This window comes from Zonotrichia leucophrys, chromosome 2, assembly GCF_028769735.1.
Source record: "Zonotrichia leucophrys gambelii isolate GWCS_2022_RI chromosome 2, RI_Zleu_2.0, whole genome shotgun sequence".
Classification (NCBI taxonomy): Eukaryota; Metazoa; Chordata; class Aves; order Passeriformes; family Passerellidae; genus Zonotrichia; species Zonotrichia leucophrys.
In genome coordinates, this window is record NC_088171.1 from 49,131,450 (window position 1) to 49,150,621 (window position 19,172).

A 19,172-nucleotide genomic window follows, 5' to 3' on the forward strand; every position below is an offset into this window, starting at 1 on the left:
AGTGATTTAATTTGAATGCATAAGTCACTGTGATGAAACTGGTTTTCAAAGGCAGCTGAGTCATGCTCTTAGAAGCTCAGCTTCTTTTACAGCATCACAAAAATATGGGGAGCTAAAGTAACTCCTAGAAAATGAAGTGAAAAGCCAGGTAGCAACAAAGCATCCAGGCTAATCAGAAGACCTGAGAGAGGTGGATTTCCTGGCTTTGTAGATCTGTCCTGCAATCCTGCCTTCTTAAGCCCAGCCTTGTGGATACGAGACATTTGTAAAACACCCATCACAAAATGTTGCACTGACTTCTGTGTAAACACACAATGCACTCTGGATGAGGTAAAGAGCTTCTGATTCCCAGTTTGTTACAAATGTCATGATTTGGGGTAATTTCTGTTGCCTTGCCCAAGATCACTTGCACAATTTAAAATCAATTGTTGTTATTTAAATACAAAAAGCCCAGCTCTAAACTAATTTGTGTTAGTGTGACTGTAGGTGTCAGAGGCAGCCAGGAAAAGGTGTGAATAGGATCTTTTTCAATGTAAAAACAGACATTCAAACAGTAGATTATTTTGACTTCTTTAAAAAATAAGGTTGATCAAACACCTTAAAGGCATTTTAAGAGATGTTTTTCCAAATATTGATGATATATTAGATATTGTGATTTTTTTTTTTCTTTTGTGAACACAGGACAAATCAGAGCCTGTGGTCATGCAAAGAAGTATTTGTTTAATGTTTGGTAATGAATTTGGGTAGTCTAGGGCAGAAGGTACAGGCTGGAAAAAATATTATATATATATACAAGTGATGATACAATCAGAGTTGGAAATTATGCAGTTCATATTGTTTGTGAGAACAGCTTGAAAGTGTGGAAATCCACCAAAATTGGTCAGATTTGGTTTCCTTATTGATAATCTTGATTTACTGATGTCAGGAGCTATGCCTGCCTACCTCCTACAGATCCCTGATCGAGCCTGGTGGTGCCCAGTCATTTTCTGAACTGGTTTTAAACTCAAAAAATCAGCCAGTGACCTTAAATTCCAAGATGCTGCCATCTCTGAAGCAGTACACTTTTTATCCTCCAGCCTGCGTGTCGTATTGCGTAGTGAAATTTTCAAGGGATCCTTTGTGAAGATTGGCTTGTGCATACTGCTCAAGGTGGGTGAACAAACTGTGGTTATTCTTCAGCCCTCTCCCTGAATATTGGTTTTGCCAGAAAGGGTGCATGAAGCTGAAACTTCAAATGTTTTTTCCATGGCATGAAATCAAATGATTGTAGAAAAAGTATCACTCACTGTGCCTCAAGCTTTGAAAGTATCTCTGCTTGTATCTTAAAAAGGGTTTTCCTAGGATAGCCATGTAGGTTTGTTGATATGAATTTATTGCCTTTTGCCTTACAAGAGTAGACTCTTTACCCAGAAAAATTCATATAGGGCATGAGAGGACAGAGACCTGAAGAATAAACCATGGGAGGTATCAAGCAATATAAAGAAAATTCATATTATTCTCACAGGATCAGTTTTTCTGTTAGTGTCATCCTTGCTTTCATTGTCAAAATGTTTGTGTGCTCTTTTTAGACCACATGGAAAGTGACTCAGTGAAGTTACTTTGCCATCCTATAGTCACAGGGATTTATTAGACCAGTTAATGAGTTTTTCTAGCTAAAGTGAGACTTGACAGGAATAAGTAGTGATGAATAATCTCCCCTGCTTGCTAATCTGGAAGAAGTCAGTGCTTTGCACATAGTACATGTATTGCATTCACAGCAGTCTGAACACTGTGCCTGGAGACAGGTAACATGGCTGATGACATTCCACAGAAATTCCCAACAGACCAAAAGGCAAACAAAAAAAAAATTGTGCCTAAGTATTCCCAGAAGTCCCATTCAGATAACTTTGTTTTTGCCATACCTTCCCCCATTGCACCTCTCTCTCTGCTTCATGTGTAAAGCAGTAGAGAAATAAAGGCCAGAAAATAAGAGAAATGGCTGAAGAAAGAAGAAAGGAAATTTGACTTTGGAAATATAAAATACATTTTTAAAGTAAAAAATTCTCAATAACAGTTAATTTTTTTACAATAAGAGTTTTTCCACAGTGAAGGCAGAGTTGTTTTTTATAAAAAAATATAAAAAATTGTGCCCAGTGTGGAGGGAAGCAGGAAGCAGATAAGTGTTCATGGCCTCACTGGAGCTGTCCCACTTGGAAATTACTCAAAATGACCTTCAAGCTACTTAAATGTCCCCCTTTTGCATAATTTATGTGAGAGAGGAGCAGGATCTGTTTGCTATGCTCCTTTCCTCTCATGTCTCTGCATTTGTGTGTTTCTGCAGTCTGGTCTCTGCCCCCTGTTTCACAACAAATATTTATTTATTTCTTCCTCTGAAGCCTCTCCCACATGGAGCAAGCAGCAGACAGCATTCATATTCAGCCTCAGTATTTGTGTGGGCTTGAGATAGAGCTGAACAAGTTTTTTAAGGAAAGGAGGTGGTAGGGGTACAGGATCTATTAATCCCTTTCTTTATCTCCTGCCTTGCCAGAGATGATGAGGCACCCTGACTACGAGCTCCCTTTGTGATGCTATTATGAAATAGGGACAATAGGATGGTCCTTGTGTTTAGATGAAGCTGCCAGAGGTGCCCACCTGGAAAGTGAGGTTTTGTGAGAACTGAGGGAAGCAACTGGGCTGTCACTGCTTGCAGCAGCAGCCATGCTGACAGAGATGATCTGGTACACCCACTAATGAGAAGTGACACAGATCTTGACCATTCCCTCATGCTGGCATGCCATGTTCCAACACTACCATTTCCTACCTTTGCCCTTGTGTATTGCTTATTTTAGAACATAAAGCCTCCAAAAGCTCTTGTTCTGCTCTGGTAATGTTTCCTTTTTTCTGTGTGTACAGAGAGAAAAAAATTAAAAGAGATGTTGGGTAAAAAGAATGTAAGAACTTCCTTTCTAGAAACTGCAGAGCTGCCCAATGTACTATGTGTACAGGGGCAGCTAAAATATATTCTGGGCACTGTATTTCTGTGCCTTCCTTTAAAAGCTGTATGCACCCAAGGATTGTTTGCACTTTTATGTTTTGCTATGCCCACAAATCAGCAGCAGCCAAGCTGTAAGTTAATCTTATCCACCAGTGCAGTGAAGCATTAAAGAAGTTCTGTATGGAAAAATCTACAGTCCTCAAGTCCACACTGGTTCTGACTTCTCCTCCACTTTATTAAAATCAGTGGCTGTTCAGGTTATAAGGCAAACCATTTCTGGTGATGTGACACAGTTGCCACAGGAAAGGGCTTTGCAAGGTGCAGTGAGAAAAATCTACCTTTCTATTGCATCCAGATTTCAGAGAACACAAGCTGTGTGTACCCTTAGTATGTCATCATCCTAATTAGATGAGCATATGCCACAAACCTGTCCCTTAATGCAGGTTTTGGGTCATGGCTTGTGCCTAGTGAACCTATCTGAAGGACACAAAGTAGAAGGAGCTGCTGAAAATACACCTGGGTGAATGGACCCTGCAAGTCCTCACTGTATGTAGTACCTAAGCTCACAGGAGCACTTAAAGCTTAAAATAAATTACAGCCTGTAGAGAGGGTATTTAAGTGGTGACACACAGAAAAAAAGGATTAAATATACCTTGCAACTAGAGAACAAGTGTCACATTTAGGATTTACAGCTTTGTGTCATGCTGTCTTAACTCTCTTCCTGTTGAAGAAAAGACAATTGGCTGTGTTTAGATCTTTAGGTAAGTTAGGATCTGGAGAGGGAGGCACTATCTTTTATTAGATTAGCTCTAATAGTGGGGAGAAAACCAGTTCATTTTTCTGGCACACGAGGTCTACTGCTAAGACTCTGTGTTCATCTCTCTGAAGTCAGTAAGAGAATGAGAAATATATAAAGTAACACTATGAATGTCTGTGAAACTGAAAATTCAGGCTATGTTGGGCATCAAGTATGTGTTTGCACAAGGCAAACACTGCACTTAACTGGCTACTAGACACTGTTACCATTCAAATAATAAACCTCCTAAAATTGCAGTAATATCTGCCTGTCCTCATGTTGCATAATTTTCCCTTCAGTCCTTGGTAAGACTGCTGGATGCTCCAGTGAGCCCAGTGAGCGTCCAGCACAGAGGTTCTTACCTGGTTCTCTTTCAGAGTTATCTGTCCCTGTTCCTTGCAGCCAATGAATGTCCTGATACACCTGTAAATCTTCTCATTTTGTTGCACTCTCTGAACAAAGTTAGCAGGAAAATATCCAGTTCTCTCATCAATTCTCCCCTATGAAGGAAACATATTGATAGAAGAAGATTGTTAACAGTAGAATCTTTAATACAATTTCAGTATTGAAAACAATATATTTTTCCTTTTGGAAAGAAAACAGATATAAAGTGATTATCACATACCTTCCACCAGTCTTCATTAGAGTCTTCCAGAAGTGTGATCATATCTCCTGGCCTATGATTAGAAGAGGAATAGGATATGAGATGACTTACATAATTGTCATGTTGAATCAGCTTTCACAATTCCCTTCTAATAGGAAGGTGGTCCTCTCATGGTTATTTTGTTTGAGTGTTCACTGAAGGTAGACCCAATAAGGTGGCCAGGTTTTCTTCAGTCACACATGTTAATGTAGAAAGGCAGTCTCTGTACCTTGGGGCTAGATCTTTATTTTGAGACAACATCTATGAACTGGAAGTTTTGCTTCCTGTTTTTTAAGGAACTGTTTAAAATACATTCCCTCTTTATTAAACACATTATTTCTTTATTTTAAGACATTTCACACTGTTGGGACACACTACTTCATCATCTGTGTTTTCAAGCTGTGATTGCAGAAGGAAGGCGACAGGAAAATAGTTCTATTTTACTGACAAAGGCAATTAGTCAGCAGGGATATAATTCTGCCCAAGAATATCTTTTTGATTTGAATGGGACATATTTACTTTTCTAATGTGTGGTGCTGAGTTGTAATTGCTAAGTATCAGCATCCAGCTGACTAGTTCCAAAGCAGAGCTAGGAGAATAATTTGGCTGGAAACACTAATAGCAAAATTTGCTAAGCTGATTTTGTGCAGGTAGTTGAACAGTTATTTGACCTTTTCTGCCCCACTGGTGGCACTTCATCAACATTCCTACGTACTTATAATAGTGGTATGTTGTAGAAATTAAGTGGGAGACCATTTCCAAAGGGATTAACTCCAGCAAGCTCTGTTTGCTGGATAAGAGACATTTCTTGATCTTACTAAAATTAATTATTGACCCCTAATTATTCAGCTTTCCCTGTCAGGCTCACTGTATTGTTGAGATATCAGCACAAGAGCCTGCAAACACATCTGGAGGATCTGTTATGGTGGATATCAGGTCCAATTTAACAGGCTTTTTCAGAGCATGCTTAGAAAATGTGTATCTGTCCAGCATGCAGCTGGAGCTGTGGTCAGTGGTGGGCATCCTTGGTCCACTTTCCAAGTGGTTATCATTGCTGCTGACAAATGGAGAAACAGGCATTTAGTCTTCTAACTGTGCAATCTGAAACAGGATTTTTTTCAAGCCCTCCTCAAGAACCTGCTTCAATGTGTTTGGAATAACTAAATGTTACTGAGGTGAGGAAGGAAGCTAGAGAAAATGGACAATTTGGTAACCCAGCGGAAAAAGATTTTTTTTTCAATGGGAAAGAATATATGAATCCTTTACTACAGTTAATATTTAGTATAAACACTCAAATAGGTAACAGCCATTGGAGCTGTTACACTTAAAGGAAAAACACTTTCAACAAGAAGGATTTAGAGAGCCTTGTCCAACCCATACTCTTCAGCCTGGTTGTTACAAAATAACCCAGAAAATATAAATTTATTTGGCTGTCAGAGAAAGATGGCAACTGAACCTAAAGTCTCGCCCTGTCACTTGCCTGAGCACAGAGGATTTTACGTTGAAAGCCTGTTGATTTTGTTGATTTTCTTTTTCCTAGAAGAGAGCTAATATAAATGTCTTTAATCTCCAAAAAGGACTCAAAATAGAAATCCCATCTGGACCTGTTATTCTTGCACCCTAGATTTAGGCTGCTAATCTCTGATAGGGGGTAACTCACTTGGTTCTTACTACTAGTTGAAATCAATCAGGTCTAATTTTTTCTTCCGTAAATCACAGCTTTGGATAAGTTGTCTGCTCTACCTCAGTGATACAGGTTTCAGGAGGTGGCAAGGTGGCAAGTCCCTGCAGGGACTCCTGTAGGTCCCTTCCAACTATTCTATTCTATTCTATTCTATTCTATTCTATTCTATTCTATTCTATTCTATTCTATTCTATTCTATTCTATTCTCTGCAGTGTCTGAAACATGGTGTTGCTTGTCTTCAGGATTCTCTCTGGTAATGTAAGGCCATCTCTTAGAACAAGTGTAGTACTCCAATGTCCTACTTTAATTATGCCAGAGCACTGGAAAATCCAACTGACTGCTCCTGCTGTTAGGGAAGAAATCCAGGCTGTGGTAAATTCCAATTTCAGCAGAAATCAGGGCTACACATTTTCACTGCAGTAATCTGCCACTCACTGTATCCTCTCAGAGATGAGATGAGAACTCCAGAAATCTGCCCTAACTCTTCCTTTCAGCTCAGGTCCTTCCCCAGCTACTTGCCTTTGGTATGATGGAGCTGATCAGTGCCTGGCTGGTTCCCAGCTTGGGTTCCCAGGACACTGCTTGACAACATTGCTCTACTGAACCCACCTCCAGCTAAATGGGAATTCCTGCAACAGAGTTGGATCCTGCCTGGCTCTGCAGTAACAAAACAACATTACCAGCTATTGGGCATCCCTTATGGAACAATGTTAACACATATATTACTGAATTTCTGACCAAGGGACAAACAGCACTGCTATGGTCGAGTACCACTAGTCTAAATCCTAGCTGGTATCCCTGGAAAGAACCTGGTGTTCCCTGAAAGAGAACGCTTCAGACCACAGGCTGCTTTTTCTCCTAAAATGTGGAAGAGCAGGATTTTGAAGGTTGATGTGTTTTCTGGATTTCTGTGTCTGGATCAGGATGGTAGTCCAGTGCAGGCTTGTCTGAGAGATTTTCTGTGTCATGGAAGAAATGCACAAGATGGAATACACTCCTAAAGAGCAAGATGCAAAGTGGAATCTTTCAAGCAGAATAGCTGGCAAGTTGCACTAAAGGTTGCCATGTGGTTATTTCCTGAAGAGACATTCCTAAAATAATGATCAGGAAATGCCATTAAAGCAGAATGATAGGAAAAACTGTAATTTCTGCATTACATTCCCCCCCCCACCTTTAGTTCCAGAGCAGTGAGAAGGCACAGCTGGGAACAGGAAAAAGGCTTTCAGTGTTGGAGATGCTGGGGAGAGGGACATTTCTCTATCAATTCCCTAAATGCTGTGGCACATGCACGATTATTTTGATGTAGGGATGCCTTGAAGACAGGTGACATGTTTCAAAGAAAGAACTCCAGCAAGACCATGCAACATGTGAGCAGCATGAACAAAATAATTTCAGTAAAGAAAAGCTGTCCTTTTCCTTCACTGGGCTTGGATTAGACCTTTTAATGCAAGCAACTGATGCAGAACTGAGGAAGTAAGTGCTGAAAATAGCAATTAACAAGGTTATTTTGCAAAATTCTCACTGAAAACTCTGCCATCCAGCAGCTGGACACCATTCACTTTTTTCAGACACAACTGAATAAGAGGGAGGATCAAAGAGGAGTGGTAAAGTTTTTAGCATTAACATGAGAAGTGGTGGAGAATTCCTAGCTGAAAACTTCTGATTGAAAAACAAAGCAGCTGAGAACATTTTATAGCTGAAAGCCATCTTGCTCCTGAAGTGATATAAGTGTTTTTGAAACTTTTAATCTATTGTATCCTTGCCAAAGGAATTGGTCATCTGCTCTTTTTAACTGTAAGAACATCTTTGTATCTTGATGGCTTCATCTATAAAAGTGTATATTAAAAATGTCAGAAGAAACCCTCCCTTCCCTAAAGTCATATATGACCATTAGTGCAAATGTGTAAAATCAACTAATATTTTGGAGTTTACCTCATCTCCAAGTCTTCATTTTCTTGTGGTACAAATTTGTACAAGGCAACATAGGTGTTCATTTGTAACGTGCTTTTATAAAATGGTCCCTTTAAAAAAAAAGAGAAAGAGAACATTTAAATATCTGCTCTGTAAAGGAATTTGGTTCACTTTGTTACAGACAGAGGAACCAGAACCTGATCTTACAATGAATTATCCAGAGTCATCTCTCTGCTCTCACAGCTTGGAGGTCTATGGCCCAGGTACATTGCAAGCCATTAAGGCAGTAACTACCTTAATTTAGAAAGAAGATTATTTGAACTCGAAGACCAAATTCCAGGCTTCCAAAGAACACAAGCAGAAATTTGCACTGGCTGCTCTTTGGGACAAGATCTCAAAAATGAGTGTGTATTTTTTCTCTCAGTAGTACATATGGTAGCTCTTAGGAGCCCAGTAGTGTACTATTGGCATTATATAAGGTGTCTAGTCTACAGTTCTCATTATGGATGGGGCTAGAATTGTACAGTGCACAGACCCAAATTTAGAGCAGGAAAATCACTTTTTAAAAGTGATTTAATTATCTGAAATATTTTTGGTTTTGGTTTTCAACAGAGAAGACTGGCTACTCTCTCTTCTCACTTTTTCCACTGTTAATCTGGGGGAAAAGAAAGAAAAAAAGGCAGCTAAAGCAAACACTAAATAATTTTCAAAATCAAATCTGGGATTTTTACATGATGGGAGTTCTATTGTAATTACATGGCCTGCAAACTGGATCTTTTGCATTCCCAAATCAATTTGCAGTAAGCAGAAAAACATAAGGTGATTACAAAGGATAAACCAAACAGCCATCCAGTAACATGTATTGCTTCCAGCTGTGGCCAGTGGCCCAGAAATGGTGTAAGTACATGACTGTCAGATATCAGTGACCTATCAGACCTAGTCAAGGTCCTCAGACAGCCATAAAAGCAAGAGTTTTACACGACTTCCCATTACCATTGCATCATCACAAAATTTATGCACATACCGGGGAATGTATACTTTTTGGTTCTTCTCCAAAGTGTTCTGTGCCGTTTTCAGCGTATGTAAACACTGAAATAAAGAAAACACATGACATTTTAGGAGTAGTTTAAGACTCTTCACCTAAACAGGATCACCTGGATTTGTTAATCTCTTCCCTTTCTCCCTTATTTTCTTTGAGTCCTTGTGGTCTCCTCTGAGCCCTTCTACACTCCCAACAAAACCTCAGATGCCATTGGCACATGACACAATCTCTGTCCTCCAGAATTTACAAGTGTAACAAATGAATCATTTTGATCAGATGAATACACACAAGTACAGCACTATGAAGAGAACCCAGGTACTGTAAATGCATTACTATTTAAAGCCCAGCAGGCTTTTTCTCACGTTCAGTACTGGATTGTCATGTCTAGGATAAGCAGTATTTCCTTTTTAAAGCACCTGCAAAAGCTGATGATCATATATGAGAAATATTGGGAAAGTTTGTATGCAAAACCTCTTCCTTCCCCTCTTTGACCTCTAACTCCAAGCGTTTGATAGCCGTCTTTGGCCCCTCTCTCCACTGGTCCATGGAGTACACTGGATACACTACTTCTCTCTCTGAATTTACAGGAGGTAACTGAATTGTTTTCAAATCAGGGTAGGTAAACTCAGACACAGGCCTGTAGATGTAAAAATTTGCTTCTAAGTTACTAAAGCAGAAACATTTAGAATAAGACAACAGCACCTAACATACTTGCTAAGTAATCAGTTACCCTCTATTGCAATTAATTCATGAGCTGACTGATACTCGTTCTCAGTTATCTCCCTAGAAAAAATACAGTGGCTTTATCCTTTTGACTGAATTTCCCCTTCACATTTTAAGAATTACCCAGTGTTTCTTGCTTATCGATAAAGTTCTGAATATGATTTTTTTAATAGCTGGAATCTTTGAGCAGTTAGAACCATCAATGTCTTCTGCTACCATTTACTTCTGTAAGTGTTTTGAGGAGAAGCTGGACTTATAGCCTCTAACAATTTGGCAATCTCCAAAGTTGAAGTATCAGGTGACTTGCAGGCATTTTCTTTTTGTTTCTCTGGCATACAGTTACATGCATTTAGGGGAAAAAAGGACCAGAGAACACCAATCCTCTGAATTTTTCTCCTGTTTTTTCACTTGCTTGTCCTTTACTTCATTTACACATATTTCTTGGACTAGTCTACATGGTAGTTGACAACCTAACAGAGTCTGTGGAGAATCTTTATGAAGGAAATAGTAACGTTCTTTGATAGCAGAGAGTTGTACTCGGATATTGAAAAACATGGCAGTGTTCTTGTAACAGATAAAAGACAAGCAAAACAGCAGCCACAACATGCACAGGAAGGATTTGGTACAAAGTGACAGGCATTCATGAGCACACACATCTTCTCTGACAAAATGTAAGACAATGTTGTTGTCATAAAGTTCAATCTGTGAACGTGAAGGGAGCATGTGAGCAGATACCTGCCACGCTTAGGGTGAAAATGTCAACACAAGTTGTGTCTGGCTGTCCTGACCGCAGTGAACCTGAGGCCTCAATATGCTCCTCACCAAGTCCTGTTGCAAAGGGACTCTGACCCTGCAGACTATCATAGATATGAGAATGAAAAGCTTGAAATAAACCTAATTTACTGCATCATTAATATAGGGATACATACATATCTGGCATCTGTATGAAGGGGTTGAAAGTGCTGCTATTACAGATTGCCAGGGTTTAAGTCCTACTCAAATCATCATGCTTTATGTTTTATGTTCAGAGGAACAGGGGTTAGGAGGCAAATTGAAGATGTTCTGGTGAGAACTGAGTTGGTTAACCAGGAGCCTTTTGGACTTGCAAAAAGTCATTCACCAGAGAAACTAAAAGTATTTCAGCATCCTGTCTGGAGTAATTCCTGTTTGGTGACAGAAAATAAAGCAAGTTACTAATGTACAGCCTCATGAACTGTGGAGCTGACCCAGCACACGGGGAGGTAGCTGAAATGTGTCCTTGTGCTGGCTGAGAAGTGCTCTTCAAAACTGGGCTTGCAGGGAGGACATCCCATGTTTGATTCAAGGGGAAAGTGCTCAAATCACTGTTGATAACAGGCTCACGGATGTCACCTAACGTACATTTTGGCTATTGGGACAGATAGTAGGTCACAGCATGAGAGAGTCTAACTGGCTTAGAAGAGGCTGAAGGGCTGGAAATTAAGTATGCCATCTCACAGTTGTAAACTGGGAAGCTTTGCTTCACTTGGATTTATGCCAGGGCCTGAATGAAAGAATCTCCCCTTGAAGTTGTTGTCATAGGAGTTCTACAGGGCTAATTACATGGCCATGCATGTGCTGGGTCCTTTTACCCTTCTTCAGGCTGTCTTTTCTGCTGTTTGCCTTTACCAAAGAGCATCAAATGTACATTTTCCCAAATACTTATTTGTAGAACAGTATTTTAATAGGAAAAAAAATAACAACACAAACTTAACTGGAATGGACCTGAGTCATTGAGGCATTAATGTGCAACTTCCTGATAAAGAAGCAGTAGACAACTGAAGAAAAAGGAGTCAGGAGTCACTTTGTTAAAAAATTTTGAATGTACTTATATTTTTAATCTATGTTTAGTTTGTGGTGTCTGGATGTTAATAGGAGGCACTCAAATCTGAAAGCCATAGAGGTATGTTGGTCATATCTCCATACAACAGAAATCCATCTATTAAAAAAAAAAGAAAAAAAAAAAAAAAGAGGAAAAAACCAGGGATTTTTGCATTCTGAAAAAGATTTTACCATTTCCATAGCTTGTGCAAACAGTGCAGGCAGTTTATTAAAAATCTACCGAGAAGAAATTTTTGGAGTGACTGATGCATAATTTATACTCTGAGCCCCTAAAGGATGGATTGTAAAAAAGCCAGTGCTGATCAAAGGAATCGTTAATGTGCCGAGGAAGTTATTTGGAGGTTTGACACATGCTGAGTTTTTAAACTAATCTCTTTAAGTAAGTTCCTTGAATGCTTTTCTGTGCATTCAGTGAATACAGATTTCAGAGAAAAAAAGTTTCTTTGGGTTTCAGAAATGAAACTATTGACTTGCAAAGAAATAAAAAGTCATCTGAACATTCAAACAGGGTCAATTCAATCTCAAGTGGCCAGGACTAAACAATGTAGTGCAGACTGAATTCTCTAACCAGGTCAAGTCAACTTGCACTTGCAAGACAGAAAGCTTAATAAAAATTTCAGGAGAAAACAGGTAATATGGATGAGATATTCACAAAACAAGAGGAAGGAAATGACAGAACACTGTGAGGAGAGGTGATAGGACCAAGAGGGGAGGAAAGGAGTAAGGAGGTGGCGTAATATAGGAACAGACAGCTAAAGCTGGCCTTTCACCTACATGAATTGGTAGCAGTATGTAAGGAGCACTGGGGGTACCACAAAGAAAAAAAGTTATGCTCGGTGTGGTTTGTTTTTGTTCTGTACATCTTATGAGATTCAGCAAAACAGATTTCAGGTGCTGTTAGAGAAGTTGCCATGATGGTTTGGGCCTGAGTTTGTGCTGAGCAACAACTCGTTTTGTGTATGACTTCTACTGCCATGGCTGAATTCAAGAACGTGGTCACAGACACCAACTCTTGATGGCTGAGATTTTATTGCTAAACTCTTGATGCTATGATGGCTTTCAAATCCCATCAAACCAATGCTGTAAAAAACATTACTTTTGTACTGCAAAACAAACAAAGGAATTGGGTCGTTAATATTTCTGGTACATACTACAGTTGTACTGAGAAGATGCAATCATAATCAAAATTCACTGTGTTGTGTATTTTACAGACACAAAGATATTTTATGATTCATTTTTTGTCCCAAAGAGGTTATGATATACAAAATCTTGTGCAAAAATCAAACATATGGAAACGAAAGTATTTTTTTGGTTCCACTTTGCCAATGTGGAAGTGAAGCATGTTAAGTCTACAGTCATGATCATGAAGTAAATAAAGGAGATAGGGAATGGACCTGAACCTTGTCTAGTTGCACTCTTGGATACACCACATTAAGGAAAGTGGTGGCTTCCATTTCATCTGAATAGCAAAAACCATTTCCCAAATTTTTTGCACCAACTCCCCCCCTGCTTTGGAAACCAGAACACTGCTAAAACCTGTCCATGCCATAACCCCTGCTCTGAAACAGGCTGTACATGGGCCTTTTCAGCTGGGGGGGCTGTCCTGGCCTGGGGGCACTCACCGCTGTTGCTGCGTTTTCTGCTTAGGTCGAGGGTGCCTGCAGAGCTATTGCCTTCCTCCGGAACTTCTACCAAGTCAGCTGTCTGCAGGGACAGAAACAGCACATGAGACAGGACAAATCAGAAAAAGGGACCAATGAAGGGAAATAAAACCACAGCAAGGACCTTTGGGAAACGCAGCACTCGAGTGGTGAGAGAGCAGAGCAGAGTCAGCCTAGCGGGATGGGAGGAAACATTGGATCTGATGATGCACAGCACATACCTATGGCACAGGGAGCAGTGGAAGCCCTGACAAAAAATTCCAGACCAAGTATGGAGTCTGGAGCACGAAAGATTTCTGCAGTATAAAATAAAGTGAAAGTTAAGGAACAAAGGATTATGTTAGCAATGTGCTTCTCTGAACGAAACAGAACGGGCACGAGGGGATTTGCAGATTCTGCAGGTATACCAAATAGCTATCATCCAGGGAGACAGAAGCCTAGTTGAAACTACTGAATTTTAATATGTCAGTCCCAAATACATTATTCAGTAAAATAACTGTAATGTAAGGGTCATTTTAATTCTGTTAAAATGCTGTAAAAGAAAGAGCTAGAGTGCAATGAAGTGGATGAAGTGAGTCAGAAATATCTGCCCTCACTTTCTTTTTAAACAGTCATCTGGCCAGTATGGTTAGGGAAATTGAAACCTAAGTGTTGCTTTTAGAATTACTATGATTTCTTTCTGTACCTTATTAATGTCAGTCATGATTAGGGACCCAGTGTTCCAGGGCATAGGAAAACGTGGGATGACATAATCTCAAGCCTCAGAAGTATACTCTGCATACAGATTCCTTGGTTGGGTAGTCAGCTTCTCCTTGTATAGCCCAACAGGAATTAGGAGCTGCTCCAAACAACTCTGTGCAAGTCTGACCTTAACAAAACTTCAGTTGTTGAACTCTCTACATTTTTGACAACCAGAAAAAACCCAAAAAGGGAATTTGAGACAGGTGCTTTCTCTAATCTGAATAAATGTAAATTTATTCCAAATCATCTTTCCCAAGATTAATTTTTTTTCCAGCTCACAAATTTTAAGACACAAGAAGGATTTAATGTTATTGTATGACACTTTACAATTGTACTGTACACACAGTTTGCTCTATTGCTTTGCAGTCCCTGTGCCTGTATCACAGGAACATTTCTGGTTTTGTTCAGGGAGCAGAATCTGACTTGTTTTATAGATTTTACATGTTGTTTTGTTCCCCTTTAACTACTGTTGACAGCAAAGCTTTTTTTAGAAAGTGCTTTCACAATTTTATTTCTCCTATCCAGTACTTTCCTAGATATTTTTCCATGAAGGAAACCAATGAACAAAGGGGTTGAAAGTAGATTTGTGCCACAGGTGTCTTGTGGCTATCTTGTTTCCCTTGCTGTTTTAAGAATATATACTTTACTTTTCTGCTCTATTGCTCCTTGTTTTTAGACTCAGCCTTTTGCAACAGGTCATGTTTATCTTGCATCTTGCCCAAATAGATCACCCAAGGATGAGGAAGTATTGCAATAGCAAAGTTTACACAGATCCAGTGCAGAGCATATCTATGGATTCTGGTTGCTGGATGGAAAAGAGAAAGACTGGCTTTGTTGAAAGACTAAGTCCCAGCTGTTTTTCAGCTCATTGCTACAATATGTTCCTCAGTTTTCACAGATTAGCTTCATTATTGCTGATTAGCAATTAATATTATTTTGTTAAGTTCTAGTGCATATGGGATGTGTAGTGACTGTCTCTTCAGTATTTACTTCATCCAAAACCTTCTGAGGCAACCTCATTTACCCTTAATGATTTTTCACTGAATGACTACGTGACAAATGGTCTAATAGAAATGACAGAGGTGCAAAGCTGCTCTTGAGAGGACCTGATCCACAAAAAACTAACAAGAACTAGATTCACATTTGCATCACCTCAAGTGCCTTTTTGTATAAATGTGGGTTGCAGAAGCACAGTTTTGAAGCAAGCAGTAGGTAGTAAATCTGGAGCATATGGCCACTTTCTTTTATGGGAAATGCAGAATCCGGGCGGAAAAATCAATGAGTACGTCCACACAGCTCAGTCACGTTAAAAATACTTTGGCTAGTTTAGAGGAAGGTGGCTGTCTCTGCAGAGAGTAGAGGCTGTCTACATGAACTGCATGCAGTATGGCAGTTTGGTGGCAGTAGGGGCAAGGTACAGGTCCTAAGCCAGTCACCTTTGCTTTTCATCTCCTTCAGCAGGAGCACCTCTGTTGTGCTGACCCACAGCAAGGCCTTGGACAGCTTGGACACCACCTGCAAGGTGAAGTAGTACCCCAGCTGTCCCCACGTCCCTGGTGTCCCCAGTTTGGTGACATGGCAGAACCTTGAAGCACATCCCATCTCCCAGGGCTGGGAGTCAGCACAGCCTCACAGCTGCATTGCTGCTTCTGCTTGGAGAGGAGCAGAGCAGCCCAGAAGCGAGGATCACTGGGGAAAGGTCGTAGTCCCTCTGAGTCATTAACTACACATACTTCTAAGCCCTGTTACAGCCACTGGTCAGCACCTACTCCCAGGTCACACATCAGTTTTAAACGTCCTGAGCTCCATCATTTCGTTCAGGGTTGTGTCTACCCTGTTTTTTTATCCTTGTCTTGATCCACAAGCTTGTGCTGGCAAAATTTATGGTTTCTCAGGTCTGCTTATTCAATTCTCTAATGTGCTCTATTTCCTGTATGCTGACACATGTTACATTCTCTCTCAGCTTCAATACCCTGGAGAAATTCCTGTAATGAGCTTGTGTTCCCAATTCTACGCCCACACCCCACCTAGTTATGATCAGCTCCCTAGAGTAAGCTGACACAGCATTAGTGATTTCTATGCTCAAGTTTTCATTTATAATTCAACATAAACTTTATTGATTTAGAAAGCAATAATTACATTTGTAGAAATTTTGTTTCAAAGGAAATTAAATAATTGAAAGAAAGAAATGTAATAATGCAACAGAAGGTAGAGTCACTTTGGGTTTAAAAAAAAAAGGGGAATTAGCAAATTCCTTTTAAGGCACAAATGGGGGTGGATAGAGGACATGTCCTTTAATAAATTCCTTGCAGACTTCATTTAGTTCTTGCTTAAGTGAGTTTGTCTTCTTTCCCATCTGACATGAATTGGTGCCTGTTTAGAGTCCACCTATACCACCTGAGATTACAGGTGAGCCATGTGAATCAGCATGCATTTAAATGCCAGGGAAATGTTGTAACAAACATATACAGATATTAGCATGACTTGATATTAAGCATATAAATATTTTCTTTGAGACCTGGAGACCAACTCTCATCATGTCTCTCTGCCCAGTGATTTTTCTTATGAGTGTGAGCAGAAGAGGTTGTCAGATAATGTGGGCCTGATTTTTAGAGATGACAATCAGCTTTAGCCTCCAGTGGATTCAGATGTGGTTTTCTTTTTATGGTTATTATTTTTTTTTGAGGGGCGGAGGGGTGGCATGGGGACGATCTCTTGGGAATAGAAGAAAACCTCAAACATAGGTCTAAGTGCCTGTTTATGAGAGGCTGAGAAGGTAGGAAATGTTCTTTCAACACCATGAAGGAGCTTCTGATCTTGTGGATCCCAATACTAGCATAAGGAAGAAATTGGCAATTTTTACTGTTGAACAAGGCATGGATATAGCAAAGGCATGGCCATGGGAACTGTCACTTCCCTTGTTCTCTACCTCTTCTGCCATAGTCCTTAAGACAGTGACTCATGATTGGAGGGAGTGAATGACAAACATTAAGGCGAAAGCCTCCCTGTCTGTATAGAACAGCCTTATCACACCTGTCTGTGTTTGGGTTTGGAGAGAGAAGCCCCGGTCTGTAATCCCTCCCTCACGATTCTGCACTGGAAAGGGGTGGAGGTCCCAGTCCCTTCCTTTGCTGCAGAAGCAGTGTCTTAAATTTTCTGGGCTTGTACTGGGATCATGTACTTTTAAATCTAGGTTCTGAGGACTCCAACTCATCGTTATCACTTGTATGAAGGGCAAATGGCCACCATCAACAGCAGGCACTATGCATCTGCTCCAGCCTGACAGTTCAATATCTCAGTTACCCTTCTAAATGGATATGCAAAATAAAAAGATTAATATTTCCTTTTCCAATCTGATAAAAACAGTTTACTAATTTAATTAGTATTTTTCTCTTTTTCTCAAAAGTCATCTAAAAGATACATAAAACTTGAATTTGCAAAAATAACAAATTTTCTGGTCCCTATATGAAGCTGAGAGTAAGATTTTAGGGTTTTTTTACGGTTTGAAATACAAGTTTTGTGAACTCTGACAATAGCTCATGTGAATTATTATCTGCTGCTCCTCCAGAAAGAAAACGGAAGAAAGATGTGGGATACTTACAGAGTTTCTGTTGGGAGAGTCAGACCCACTTCCAGAACTCCCCTTTTTGGTTTTCTGGGCTAAGGAAGTCCCAAAGCGAAGAGTTTCATACACAGGGTCAACCTTATTTCCACAGGCTGAAACAGAAGGAGCAAACATGCAATCATTACCTTGAGGATATTTCTGGTCATGTTCCTGCTTAACTTGGAGCAACACCTGCCTCTACCAAGAGGTTGAGCTGATAAAAAGTGAGTGTTGAACTTAATGGAATTGCTATCAATCTTCTGCTGTCTCTCTACTCCCAGAAAGATCATCCTCCTCTCATCTCATCTCATCTCATCTCATCTCATCTCATCTCATCTCATCTCATCTCATCTCATCTCATCTCATCTCATCAGATGTTGGCTCTTCCATTCTCAGCCATTGCTTGTCTCTCTTCACCTGCCATTCTCCTCCCCTAATCATCTCTGGTGCCACCTATGTGGTGATAAAGTAGACAGATCACCAGGAGGTTCTAATCCATGTTTGTCTCTACCAGTGACTTCTTGGATTGCTCTAAACAGTGACTTTCCCTCGTAGCTAGCCACAAAAATAATCTCCCATGGAAGAGAAATGGATGTCTTTGCTGGAAACAAGAAAATCCAGTTCAAACTCTCTTCTACATCATGCATTCTTAGACCTCAACTTCCCTTGTGACACAAGGCTGTGGGCATGCAGAAAATGGTACATTTGTAGAGCTATGCACAAAGAGGGAAATTTTAGCCAAAGTACTGGGAAAGTGCAACAGATTTTGGATTTTGATTGGAGGAAAGCACACCTCATTTTTTAGCTTTCTATTGAATTTCAAAATGTTTTAGCTTTCTATTTCTATTCAAAATGTTTCTCTTACTTCTGATAAAAATGATGGGTGTTTTTGAAAAAGAGAAACTTAAATGAAATCCTTGTAATGAATTTTTGTTTTAAATTGATGGCAGTAAGAATGCAAATGTCATCAGACAACTAGTTTTAAACTGACTGCCTAGTTTTAGCTTTGATTATTTTTTATTTTCAGGTCTGCCTGGTTAGAGTACTGGTGCGGAAAAATATTTTCCAGAATAAACTTAACTTCTCCACTTCAAAATATTTCTTTTCAGAAATTTGTTATTACAGTGAGGAGCAAGTAGTCTTTCAAATACTCAGACAATGTGTAGACATGATCAATAAGGAAAAATATGAGGAAAGTAAGAAATATGGATGAAAAAGGACAGGAACCTAGCAGCATCCCTCAAAAGTTGGACCAGTGATTTGAATGCCCCCTGTTATTTTGATCTCCCTGTCTTTTATCCATTTTTTCCCAGCTCAGACCCTCATTTCAATATTTCAGCGCTCCTTCACTCCTAAGTTCCTACCTTGATCTCAGGTAGTTGTTATGATAAGCAGGGTAATTGCTAAGAGGTATGCACACAGGGTTTTGAGTGAAACACACAATGAACACACCCTGTCCTCTTCCAGCTTTGTATCTTTGAAGTGATCCTTTCCTGAGGTGGCAGAAGGGCATCCAGTCACCGAAAGGAGCT

The 19,172-nt window shown here is 39.8% G+C and overlaps 1 protein-coding gene across 3 annotated transcripts in view; it reads right to left on the reverse strand.

The window, feature by feature from the left end:
- The window catches only part of STAC (SH3 and cysteine rich domain), a 72,948-nt gene that overhangs the window by 7,003 nt on the left and 46,773 nt on the right, over positions 1–19,172 (reverse strand). For all 3 annotated transcript variants that reach the window (XM_064704921.1, XM_064704920.1, XM_064704922.1), the window contains 6 exons: positions 17,638–17,753; positions 13,257–13,338; positions 9,034–9,098; positions 8,031–8,119; positions 4,396–4,447; positions 4,133–4,270 (listed from right to left, as the gene is read on the reverse strand). In XM_064704921.1, the coding sequence (XP_064560991.1) occupies positions 4,133–4,270; positions 4,396–4,447; positions 8,031–8,119; positions 9,034–9,098; positions 13,257–13,338; positions 17,638–17,753 (542 nt within the window). The remainder of the gene's footprint in view (positions 1–4,132; positions 4,271–4,395; positions 4,448–8,030; positions 8,120–9,033; positions 9,099–13,256; positions 13,339–17,637; positions 17,754–19,172) is intronic.